The sequence below is a fragment of the Bos taurus genome, chromosome 3 (genome assembly GCF_002263795.3).
Source record: "Bos taurus isolate L1 Dominette 01449 registration number 42190680 breed Hereford chromosome 3, ARS-UCD2.0, whole genome shotgun sequence".
NCBI lineage: Eukaryota > Metazoa > Chordata > Mammalia > Artiodactyla > Bovidae > Bos > Bos taurus.
The window spans coordinates 78,956,916-78,970,421 of record NC_037330.1 but is presented as its reverse complement, the minus strand read 5'-3'; the positions used below and the strand labels follow the sequence as shown (position 1 = coordinate 78,970,421).

The 13,506-nt window shown below is 41.1% G+C and overlaps 1 protein-coding gene across 2 annotated transcripts in view; it reads left to right on the top strand.

Moving 5' to 3' along the window:
• PDE4B (phosphodiesterase 4B) overlaps positions 1-13,234 on the top strand; it is a 449,624-nt gene extending 436,390 nt beyond the window's left edge. Inside the window, exons 3-10 of one of the 2 annotated variants that reach the window (XM_059881025.1) lie at positions 238-416; positions 1,795-1,893; positions 2,037-2,201; positions 4,337-4,436; positions 6,707-6,861; positions 6,984-7,106; positions 7,821-8,003; positions 10,951-13,234. In XM_059881025.1, the coding sequence (XP_059737008.1) occupies positions 238-416; positions 1,795-1,893; positions 2,037-2,201; positions 4,337-4,436; positions 6,707-6,861; positions 6,984-7,106; positions 7,821-8,003; positions 10,951-11,316 (1,370 nt within the window). In that variant the 3' untranslated portion in view covers positions 11,317-13,234. 2 annotated transcript variants of the gene reach the window in all.
• Positions 13,235-13,506: the final 272 nt, after the last annotated feature.

The following is a 13,506-nucleotide window of genomic DNA, read 5'->3' as shown; positions in this document are numbered from 1 at the left end:
GATTTAGCTCCTCTGGACCTCAGTTGGCTGCTTTAGAGATTAAATCACCTATCACAGGATTGTCCTGGAGGTCAACTGAGATAATGCTAGGATAGCCCTTCCTAAGGTGTGCTATCCATGACAGACCATTAGAAGTTGTTTTGAATATTGTAATGGGTTTTCACTGGCACACAGGGGTTCTCATTGGCACTCAGGGACTGAAAAACCTATTTTTTTTTGTTGTTGTTGTTATTGCAGACAAACAGAATGACGTGGAGATTCCATCTCCCACCCAGAAAGACAGGGAGAAAAAGAAAAAGCAACAGCTCATGACACAGATAAGCGGAGTGAAAAAACTGATGCATAGTTCAAGCTTAAATAATACAAGCATCTCACGCTTTGGAGTCAACACGGAAAATGAAGATCATCTAGCCAAGGTGTGTACAAGCTGGGTGTGTGCACATGTGGCGCTGCTTTACAGCAGACAGATGCCCAAAACCTTTTAGAAAATGATAGTGGTCGCTTTTGCTTTATTATTAAATAGTATGATGAGGCTGATGTGCCCTGTTTTTCCATTGCGGTACACCTAGTTAAAGACCCTTTTTTTATACCAAAAGACCAGATTTTGACCTAAGTTGGGTTCATTAACTCACGAATGGAGAATCCTGTTGAACACGTATTAGGAGAATCCAAGGTAAGGGCAGTAGGCAGGACTGAATTATCCCAAAGGATATTTCAGAGACTGTATGCAAAGGATCAGTAAGAAAATATGTACTGATTGGCATAACTGGAGAAGAAATGAGAGAAATTGACAGCATTGACTCTTGAGCCCTAACCCTAGTAGTAGAGGAAGGCTCAGAAAGAATTCATACCTCTTCTCGGAGGCTGTGCAAGGTGACTTTTCAGCCTTGTGAGAATATGAAATGAGATCAAATGTACATTCAGTGAGGCGGCAGCTGAAAGATGTCATTAGCGGAAGGCTGATTACATATCAGGCCAAGACTCTACGGAGAGCCTGTATTCCTAGTGTGTGCATGCTCAGTCACTTCAGTCATGTCTGACTCTGTAGCCCTTTGGACTTTAGCCCACCAGAGCTCCTCTGTCAATGGGATTCTCCAGGCAAGAATACTGGAGTGGGTTGCCAAACCCTCCTCCCCCTGTATCACTTACTCTGGGCAATAATTAATAATAGAATAAATTGCTCCTTTAATCAGATAATCTTGGAATAATCCCACAACACAGGATGGAATGATGTTTCTTCCAGGTCTTTCTGTAGCCCAGAAGCTTTAGGAGATAATGGGTGACTAGCATCTTCATGACCTTTTACACTAAATTAGGGTTGATTCACGTACATTCTAGCAGCTAAGTCTCCTTGACCTGGTTCTCAGTGATAATTAGCAAAGGGCAGAGGAGTTTTCTAGCTGAGATTGTTTTCTAGTTGTTACTGATGGACCAGTGAGCAGAGAAGGGGAGCTACAGGGAAACAGGGCTAGGATGACCTCTAATCACTTGTACCTACTTCTGAAAGCAACATTGGTTGAGGACTGACATGGCAGAAAAATTATAGGCCAGCAGCCAGATTTACAAATATACACACACTCTCCCTCTTCTGAAAAATATATACAAAAGCGTGTAACTAACATGAAGAGGACACCCAACCTCCCAGACCATTCCATTTTCAAATGTTCATGTAACTGGAACACCAAATAGATACTCTATAGACTGAGTCAACTCGTGCCCCCAAAATAAATGAAAACGCTGAGGCCTGCTAACAAAAGTGTTTTTATTTCTAAATTTCTCTCATTTTGATGACAGGAGCTGGAAGACCTGAACAAATGGGGCCTTAACATCTTCAATGTAGCTGGATATTCACATAATAGGCCCCTAACATGCATCATGTATGCCATATTCCAGGTGAGTAAATAGGAGTGAATGTTGGTTATCCAATTGGATCTTCTTTATGGTTTTTTTTCCATCCCAGTTTACCTTTCTGATTTGGCTTTTCTTCATCTTTGGACATCCACTTATTTATTTTTTAATCCCATTTTGTTATACAGGAAAGAGACCTCCTGAAGACATTCAAAATCTCATCTGACACCTTTGTTACCTACATGATGACTTTGGAAGACCATTACCATGCAGATGTGGCGTACCATAACAGCCTACATGCTGCTGATGTGGCCCAGTCAACCCATGTTCTTCTTTCTACGCCAGCTTTAGATGTGAGTAGTTATGATCTGGTTTGCATACCTTGCCCATCCTCTTTAAAAAGTACCATAGAAGATATGATATATTTAGAGAAATAATGTAATTAGGTGATTGTACATACTTGAACTGGCTCTTTATATTATGTATAACATGTATCAATCAGGTTATTAATATAAGTGGATGACATTTCTACTTGCTTTCTGGTATTAGAGTAGCCTTTCCTTTGCCTCTTTTACATTTGAAAAAATATTTAATTATCAAGCTGGTAACAGGGAGCTTTATTTTTCATTGTGTCTCCAGTACCTAATAAGTATCTAGTTTGACATCTAGTGTATAGTCTGTATGTGCTGATCTGAATTGCTGCCACACTATCCCAGGCACTGTGAGAGAGAGCACAGAAATATAATATAAAATGTTACCAATAGTTCCTATCGGGCTTCCCTAGTGGCTCAGACAGTGAAGAATCTGCCTGCAATATGGGAGTCTGGGTTCGATCCCTGGGTTGGGAAGATTCCCTGGAGGAGGGCATGGCAACCCACTCCAGTATTCTTCTGGAGAATCCCCATAGACAGAGGAGCCTAGTCAATTACAGTCCATGGGGTCACAGAGAATCAGACACAACTGAGTGACTAAGCATACAGTTCCTATTAATAATAAGCATCCATAGGCTTATTCTCCTAAGAGTTCATAAAACTGATTCTATGTATTGAAGGAAAAGTAACTGAAAATCTAGAACTGAGGATTTAATAATGCTGAAGCAAATAGAGATAGCATTCCATCTTGTCTGATATCTTTCTAGAAGGTAGCTGTGGCTGCTTCCCTCACTGACAGTACATTTGTATATATCAATATATGCAGCCCAGGGGGTCCAGCAGGCCATACTCTCCCTTGACAGATGGCAGTGGTGGTTAGGTATTTCCAAAATGTGCAGGCTCACCCAGGAAGAGACTGTCTATGCCCTAGCCCAGACCACTTTTGCACGTTCAGCTTGGAGGGTGAAGAAAGATTAAATTGACCCCTGCTCTATTGCTTGGATTCCATATATTCTGAGAAATGAAATCCAAGAAGTTAAGACTGTTTTATTTCCCTGAAGGAAAAAACAATATTATTTTTATGTCCGTGTAAGTATCACACGGTGGGACAACACTGTTTATCAACTATCTATCGCTGTTACTACTATGTGGCAGGGGCTTCCCTGGTGGCTCAGTCAGCAAAGAATCTGCCTGCAATACAGGAGATCTGGGTTCAATCCCTAGGTTAGGAAGATCCCCAATATTCTTGCCTGGGAAATCCCATGGACAGAGGAGCCTGGCAGGCTACAGTCCGTGGGGTCAAAGTATTGGACACAACTTAGCAACTAAACCACCACCACTGTGTGGCTAGAAATTGATTGTGAGTGCCACAGATGTTTAGAGAAGGAAGAGTTAAATGTGTGTGTGCATAATTTGATTTGAAGCATCAGAGATGTAAGTAACCCCAAAGGATGATGAAAGACATTTCAGCCAGAGGAAGACATTTTAGCCAGAAGCAAGTTATACCTAAATAAATACTAGGTTTAAATCATTGTGTACAGGTGGGGCAAAGGAGGCTTCACAGGAGTTGAGTACTGGGCATCAGGTCTCACTTATTAGAAATGTTCTCATATTCTGTCGAGAGTAATCACTGAGTGGATAGGTATTTATTGAATGTATGAATGGAAAGTGCAAAGGCTTCTGACCACACTACAAGGTTAGTTTTTAAAAAACAACTTATTGGCAGTCTTATAAATCTGGAATTTGGCCTTACTCAGCCTGAAAACATACGAAGGTTTTTATGTCTCTGGGAGGAGCCAGTCTGACTTGCTTCTTTGACCTGTATGTGCTTGCGTTACATAAGCACTATCCTGCCCTACCACTTATCCGAGAAACAAACATTGGGTACCACCTGATCTTTTACTATAAGCATTCCCCGAGCCACAGCCTGCAGGCTTGATATGCACATTAAGAGACCTTGTGATGATGGACAGAATCTACATTGAATTGAATTGTGTATTGAGAGATTATGTAAATCAACAAACCACATGAATGAAATGGGGTACCTCAGTGTGAAGCTGAATCAGCAGGCTAGGCTAATGGAACACGGAATTCAATGAGCTCATTTTGCTCTACAGGCCGTCTTCACAGATTTGGAAATTCTGGCTGCCATTTTTGCAGCTGCTATCCATGACGTTGATCATCCTGGAGTCTCCAATCAGTTTCTCATCAACACAAGTGAGTTCACCACTAGAATAGTCATTCGAGATAATTGTATGATTCACTGCTTCATTTTTTTCCTCCTAATGTTTTCATTATGGATAATAATAAGAGTAATAATGAGGTCATCCTTCCATTCCACTAGACTAGTTAGACCTTTCCTGGATACTGTGTCCAGTCTAGCAACATCATTTTGAGCTGCATGGAGAACTTGGGAAAGGTCAGAGGGGACCCATAAAAAGCACTCAACGTTTGGAAAATACAATATGTGAGGAAAGAGTACCTGATGTGGAATTATCTAGTAAGGACAAGGAAAGGCTTGGGAATAACGTGGTAATGATTTTCAGGATTATGCAGTGCTCTCACAGAGAGCATGGTGACCCACTAGTGTCCCTTTCTACAGAGGAAGCAGGTCCAAATGTTGGCTCTGAGCATGCAAGCCTCCAAATAGAAATAAGACTCCAGAAAAAGCACTGGAATAGGCTTCTACAATTCAGGGTGGACGGCTGGGTCATTAAAAGTCTCCCACCCTCTCTTCCAACTGCATAGGTTTGATTATGGACTGGTCAGTAATATGGACTGGTCTGACTTCAGTGACCTTCAGGGTTGGTCCAACCTTAGGATCCCAAGCCCTACTTGAAGCATTTATCATGCTCAAAACATTAAGTATCCATGCTAATGAAAACCCATGATTTTCCCCACCATTTCTAAATGCTGAAAACCTAAATACTTTTCTCTTCTGAGAATATTGTTATCTTGTTGTGGTCAAGATTAACATCAAGTGCTGACAGTTTTAAGAAATGTTGGAGCTACTTGTTGTCAAAGAGCCCTTATCATCTTTTATCATCAGAATATTTGAATGACTAGGTATGAGGTACCTTGTTTATTTTACCTCATTTTTCCATTGAAAGAACATAATCTCTGGGCAGCTGCTTGTCTGTGTGAGTTATATCAGCTGGTGTATTGTGGCATCATGAGTCATCCCATATATAGGCCAGTTCACACAGAAAAATGGCCTTTCTGCCAGAGCCATGTACAGCATTACAATACATAAAAGCCAGCTTGCAGATCTATGCTGTTGATCACAGGATGAACGAGCCAAGAGTGCTGAAATGACTTCACATTTCCCACCACCTTTTCTGAAGATGTAACTCAAAGCACAGTTAAAACAATGGTTTATGACTAATAGCACCTACTGCTAGTAACATATTATCATCACTTGACTATTATTCTTGACTAGGAGAAAATGTGGCTTCAAGAGTTTGATGACCGTGTTCTCAACAACAGATCAGGGCGCTGTTCAAAGGATGCCTGTGATTTTTCTGTGTGAAAGGCAGGCTAGAAACTATAGTTTAGGTATCCACATAATGCAGTTTCTGGCATTATAGGGCCCTAGGGCAGAAAATCGGAGAAGGCAATGGCACCCCACTCCAGTACTTTTGCCTGGAATATCCCATGGATGGAGGACCCTGGTGGGCTACAGTCCATGGGGTTGCTAAGAGTCGGACACAACTGAGTGACTTCACTTTCACTCTTCACTTTCATGCATTGGAGAAGGAAATGGCAACCCACTCCAGTGTTCTTGCCTTGAGAATCCCAGGGATGGGGGAGCCTGGTGGGCTGCCATCTATAGGGTCACACAGAGTCAGACATGACTGAAGCGACTTAGCAGCAGCAGCAGCAGCAGGGCAGAAAATGGGACATCAAGATTGCTGTAAAAAATTATTGTTTTGTTACCATATTTATAAAAAACTTCAAAAAGCTATATTATTTGGATAAAGTAAAAATTTAAACTCACACCATTATATTCTTTGAAAATCCAAAACTCACAATTGACAGAGCTGGGAAATATATCAAAAAGTGAAATAATGTGAAAAATTGTAATACCTCAGATAAAGTTTAGTGACATTTTCAGTCTTTTCTTTTCCGAAGTACAAAATATGTGAAGACATGAAGTTGCAAACTGAGATAAAAATAGGATTTAATTGCTTGGGAATGCCCTTACCTAAAATGTCAAATTCTTCAACTGAAGTTAAAAAGAGAAAAAGGATTTTAAAAATACTATAACTTTTAACCAAAAAGAACATTTATATGCTAATATATACTAGAAGCTTTTTTTTTTTAGAAAGTGACTCTTTTTAGAGGGAGACTGTTTCTCTAAGGGAAAATGACATATAGGGTTTTGGTTCTTGAAATCATTTGGAGAGAACTTGCTCTGATTTCATACTGAGGTAATGTCACTGTTTGAATTGTATCCCTTTTCATTAAATCATAATCTTGTTTACTAGATTCAGAACTTGCTTTGATGTATAATGATGAGTCTGTGTTGGAAAACCATCACCTTGCCGTGGGTTTCAAACTGCTCCAAGAAGAACACTGTGACATCTTCCAGAATCTCACCAAGAAACAACGTCAAACACTCAGGAAGATGGTTATTGACATGGTGAGACTTTGGCCTCTCTGTGATCCTTACTTACTTTTACTTCTGCGGGAAGAGAAAATCCATTCATTCTCCTTGATAAACTGAGTTTGTTGAGAGTTTTCTTTTCTTTTTTTTAACCCCAGGTCTTAGCAACTGACATGTCCAAACACATGAGCCTGCTGGCAGACCTGAAGACAATGGTAGAAACAAAGAAAGTTACAAGTTCCGGTGTTCTTCTCCTGGACAACTATACTGATCGTATACAGGTATTGGATGGAAGCCTTTGATTTAACACAAAGCCGCACCGCACTAAATGAAACAACAATTAAAAAAAGGAAACAAATAAATGTACTTAGTTGCATGTCCTAGGTTACGATTACAACTTCAGGCTTATTTTAAGAACAAGCAAAGGAAATGGATATTCAAGTTGATCCTCTAATTTACAAAGAAAAACAGAACTCTACTTATTGAGTTGCTTAATTCTAAAAATAAACAGCAAAATCTCATTGTAATAGGGTGTACGTGCCTGCTGATCCCGAAAGCTCGTGTTTGGATATAAATCCCACTGACTTGAGCTTTGTCAGGTCTGTTTTGGTTACAAACTGCCCTCAGCTGGTCTCCTCTTTCCACAAGTGGAAAATATGAAGACATCTACTTTGAGTAATTCTTTGCATTTTTTCCAAACTGAGGAAAAGAAACTATGGCAGCAGCATCTGACCTCTCATGTCCCTTTCAATTTTTAAATTCAATGAGTGTCAATAGAAGAAGACACATTTTCCCTTTCAGGACACTAATAATGGCAAATAACCAACTCTGGCCAGCACCGTTGTAATCTTGCTTTTTTGGTGCAAACACCATAATTATAATGCAACTAAAATGTTCTTGGGTCTGGTACCAAGTGTACTAGTACAAGAGGGATGAGATGTTCTGGTAGTATTTATACCTAATTTTATGGGATTTTCAAAACTTGATGATTTCAGGTCCTTCGCAACATGGTACACTGTGCAGACCTGAGTAACCCCACCAAGTCCCTGGAATTGTATCGACAGTGGACAGACCGAATCATGGAGGAATTTTTCCAGCAGGGAGACAAAGAGCGGGAGAGGGGAATGGAGATCAGCCCCATGTGTGATAAGCACACAGCTTCTGTGGAAAAATCCCAGGTATCTAATATAAGGTTTTTAAAGTTTCTGTAGGCTCTGCTGATGGTTGAACTGGAGGACTCTTTCTAGCTATTTTCTCTTAAATATATATATATGTATATTATATATAATATACCTATATAAAATATGTATTATATATATGTATAAGTGTGTGTATACACACACACACACACACACACACATATACACGGGCTTCCCAGGTAGCAGCACTAGTGGTAAAGAATCCACCTGCCAGTGCAGGAGACACAAAAGACATGGGTTCAATCCCTAGGTCAGGAAGATGCCCTGGAGTAGGAAATGGCAACCTGCTCCAGTATGCTTATCTGGACAGTTCCATGGTTAGAGGAGCCTGGCGGGCTGTATTTCATGGGGCCACAGAGAGTCAAACACAACAGAGCAACTAAGTAGCATATATACATATATACATATATATACACATATGCATATATATACATATATGTGCATATATGCATATATATACATATATATGTGAGTGTGAAATTATAAGGAAGCAACTACTTATTTAGTTTCATTATACTCGTGACTCATTTGCCTTCTCCATTACACTCAATTTCGCAGTGAGGAGATAAAGCGGTCTTCAGAAAACCCATCAAAGTTTGGATGGTGTATCCTCAGTGTAGATCAGTACCTATGACCATAGCAAATCCAACTGAGTTAACCGAATGCTGCCATCTCATCCCTCCAGGTTTCCCCCAGCTCTGTCTTTATCTAGAACCTCTACTCTTCACCCTTGTTTCTTGAACCTTGTTTTCAGTGTCCAGAATCATACACACTGCCACCATCACCAGAGGTGGCGAATCTCTTTTCCACATATCTCTTCTGCCTCATGGTCAAAGCCCTGTCCTGTGTCCCAAATATGCATATTTTATATATATATATATATGTGTGTGGGGGGGGGGCTTCCCAGGTGGCACTAGTGGTAAAGAATCCACCTGTCAGGGCAGAACTTAAAAGATGTGGTTTTGATCTGTAGATCCAAGTTTGCCTCTACACTTCTGAGACTAGACTGAGATCTTTTGGTTGTATCCAAAGTTAGTTACAAACTCCCTCTGTGCTGGAGGTACATTAGACTGTAGGCAGGGAGATGCCCCTAGCTGAAAAATACGTAGCACTAGAAAGTATCGATATCCTTACAGCAGGGTGTCAGGTGAATAACCTGCCCTCTTGGTTCAGTTCACCAGCTCATCACTGTCCTCCACCCAAAGCACTCTCCATCACTGTGAACAGGTCTCCCTGTTTCCATGACATTGTGGTCCCCCGTGGCATTTCCCACAGATGGGCTTTGGTGAGCATTGTCTGAGTAGACTGGTGGTGAAACCTTTGACTAGGTGCTCTTCAGATCTGTAGTGTTCTCTCACCCCAGGGCCTAGGAAATAAGCAACTAGAGGCTGCCTTTCTTATAAATGCTGAACATTTAGCAAGAGCAAAACAAATGAAGAAAGAAAATGGCTGCACTGTAGTTCAGCTGATTGAATTTTCTCCATTGCCGTGAGCTTTTTTTTTTTTTTTCCCAAATCCCTGGAAAACACATTGAAAATAGTATTTAAAAACCTTTAAACACATGTAAAGAATTAAAAGAGAGGAAAGAAGAGTGGGTGGAGGAGAAATATTTGAATCATCTATAGTCAGTCTTATAACCAGTACAGATCAGAGATACCCTGACTTTGGTGTGAATTCTGTTAATGCTAGGGAAACACCAGAGAAAAGAATGAAAGAGAGGAAGGAAGGAAAGAAAATAGGAAGATAAGAGTCATGTATGGCTAAGGTTCTTTGATATGGTACAACTTGGGATGTATGAAATAACTGGCCCCAAACCAGAATATTAACAAAGAGGTTCCCAGCAGTGTGGAGAGTTAGCTATGTAATGCCCCATGGGTGCACAGAAGTTGCCCTTCTTGTCTACCCCTGGATCCTGACCCAGCATCTCTCCAGCTCCTCAGACCACAACAGGGGAATTCCATTCCCTCATTCACCTAGTGCCTGTTCTTTCTCTCAACCTGCTCCCACCCCCAATGTTTCCTGTTTGTCCCACAGTGGACGGGTCAGCATAAGGCCACAGAGCCAGCACATGCAGGATGCATAGCCCCTGCGTAAACCAGAACAGAACCATAAGCTTCATGTTTCTTCACAGGAACACTAGCAAAGGAACCGCTTAATTGTCTTTATTTTTTCCTTCTTTCTCCCAATGGAAATGATGGTGTGCCCTCTGGATCTAAAACAATTGCAGACATGTCCACAGAGGGGATATTTATTTGTTTAGGAGCTTGAAGTATTTTCAAGTGTTTTACCTACGTCGTCTACAAACCAAAAGCATTCCACAGGACTTGAGACATGCCAGAGTCATCCTGGGCTGGCTCCCTTTCGTTTTAAAACCACGGCATATTTTAAAGTTATCAGGGAAAGAATGTTGAGTCAGAGCTCAGTGGACCAGGGGCTTCCTTCTTCAGAGAATGACTCACAGAATCCAAGGAGTGACAAAGCCATTCCCAGCCAGGGTTATATCCAGACTTCTTATTTGGCACACGTCAGAGGAAAAGTAATCTAGTTTTAGTGAGACCAACACAGGCTTTGGAGTCAGACAAAGTTGGGACAGAGTCCCAGCTCCACCGTTTACTGGCTCTGTGACCTCTGACAAGATATTTCTGAACCTCGATGAGTCTCACTGAACCTCAGTGGGTCTCCTCAGTTTTCCTTTGTGAATGGTGAATATCCATTCTCAATCTGTGGGATTAAGAGCAATAATGCATATATTGCATTCAGTGCAGGATGTACCATATAGTAAATGCCCAAATAACAGAATCTGGTATTATTTAATCTTTGTTGGGTTGTTGTGTCTTTTTTCTTTTTCCTCTTGCAAACCAGGGCAGCTTGCTTGCTTTTCCAGGGCCCATCACAATAACAGAGATGTAACTTTATTTTTCTTCAGGTGGGCTTCATCGACTACATTGTCCATCCCTTGTGGGAGACCTGGGCGGACCTGGTGCAGCCTGATGCCCAGGACATTCTGGATACTTTAGAAGATAACAGGAACTGGTATCAGAGCATGATACCCCAGAGCCCCTCCCCACCACTGGACGAGCAGAACAGAGACTGCCAAGGTCTGATGGAGAAGTTTCAGTTTGAACTAACCCTCGAAGAGGAGGATTCTGAAGGCCCCGAAAAAGATGGCGAGGGCCACAGCTATTTTGGCAGCACAAAGACGCTCTGTGTGATCGATCCGGAAAATAGGGATCCTCTGGGAGAGACTGAGGTAGATATCACCACAGAAGACAAGTCCCCGATCGACACATAATCTCCCTCTTCATGCGGAGATGAACATTCCACCCTTGACGAGCATGCCAGCTGTATGGTAGGGCCAGCCTGCCATGGGGGCCGAGGCCTGCACGGGACAAGGGCCATGTGGCCTTTCCAGTTACTTGAGTTCGGAGCCAGAATGCAAGACCGTGAAGCAAATAGCAGCGGCTCAGGAAATTCCACGGTTGACTTGCCTTGCTTGCAAGCTGAGTGGAGAGCTGAAGCTTTCTGTGGTTCTGGAGGCCAACTGTGCATCACGACCGAATGGCTTGAAAGTGGAAGACACCAAACTGAGAGATTTTTCTGCACTATGTTTTGGGCATCTGTCCCCTCTGGTGACTGAACTGACTAATAAGGTCATTTCTAAATCTGCTTACCTGTCCCCTTGTCTGCCACCCCGTGTGCCTTTTTTGTAAAACATTTTCACGTGTTTAAAATCCTGTTGAATACCTAGAATTTAGTATCAGCTTCTACACAGATAAGCATTACAAGCTGACAAAAACTTTTTTGACTCTTTCTGAGGGGAAAAAAAAAGGAAAGTAAATTGTCTTCCTTCTTTCTTGGGCAATATCTTTCACTCAATTACAGTTACTTTTGCAAATAGAAAGGCTACACTTCTAACCACATTCGACTTCCTTCCCCTATGGTCCCAAACAACTCCTCAGTTGCCCTTAAAACAGATCTCTGTCTGCCTGCTTTGAACAGTACTTTTTTCCCTCTAGAATTGCACTTCTTTGCTGTAAACAGAATAAAGTTGAACAAACTAAGGGGTAGGAATGGGTAGTTGTCTTGTTCACAGTAACAGTCTGTGTAGAATTCAGCTTCACAAGGCAATTGCCCTGTCGGGTCCTGAACCCCTGTGCCGCTGGGGTTGCACGATCCGCATCCTGTTCTCTTGCTCCCCTCTTCATGCTCACACCAGTTACACTGTTTCCAATTTAATGCTGCCGTCTTTCTCTTGCACTGCCTTCTGTGCTAACACCTGCATTTCTGTTTATAACCGTGTATTTATTACTTAATGTATATAATGTAATGTTTTGTAAGTTATTAATTTATATATCTAACATTGCCTGCCAACGGTGGTGTTCAATTTGTGTAGAAGACTCTGCCTAAGAGTTGCAACTTTTCTTGTAACGTTTTGTATTGTGTATTATTATATAACCTGAACATTGCTGAAGAGATGTCCCCCTCGCCAGTTGGGTCTGCCCTTTTCCTGGTCTGAGTTGCTAATACTGCTCAACTCCTTCATGAACTGGCTTTGAAAACAGGACTCTCACATTAGATACTAATGGTTTCTACTGAGATTTTACTTTTGTATAGTTTGCTGGGGTGTGGGGGCAGTGGGCTATGGTTTTTACCCCTATTCTATTCAAATCTGTACACATGAGTTGAGTTTTAACTGAGTTCTACTATAATTGAGGCTTCAGTTTAACAAGAAACACTACGTTTGGTTTAACAAGCAACTCACCAATCATTCTTCTGAGAGTCCCCAAACTACTGACTTTGAAGAGAAATTTCCCAGCCTGCCATTAAGCAGGAATGTCAATGTTCCAATTAATTACTAAAGAAAACAATAAAAACAATGTGAATTTTACAATGAAATGTGAACTGACATAGTAAATTATGCAAATGTGAAGCTTCTGATAACACTTGTTAGACCTCTGACTGGCTTCAGTCTCTGTAAAATCTATTTCATGCTTTCAGTTCAGCATTGTGACTCAGTAGTTCAAGAAATGGCACAAATGTGCATGACCAATGGGTTTCTATGTCTATGAACACTGCTTATTTCAGGTGGACATTTTATTGTTTTCCAAAGTTTCTCACAATGTATGTTATAGTATTATTATTATATATTGTGCTCAAATGCATTCTTAAGAGACTTTTATATGAGGTGAATAAACAAAAGCATGATTAGACTGCAGGCCCAATTATTTTGTGGTTAGTTCTGATGCATTAAAAGCAGATATTTTTTTCTCTTCTCTCCTACCATACTCCACAAAGAAAACCACCCACTTTGCTTGGCCAACATCACACCTAAAGTTTCATAATCTGTGTCCAAAAAGTCCCCTAGCTTGGAACATTTACTTTTTTAGCAACTGTTCGACAAGGTCAGTGGTGCAAGAAGGGAGATGGTGAATTAGAAGAAACAAAGCCCCTTTAAGAATCTGAAGAGTTTAATCTGCTAGAT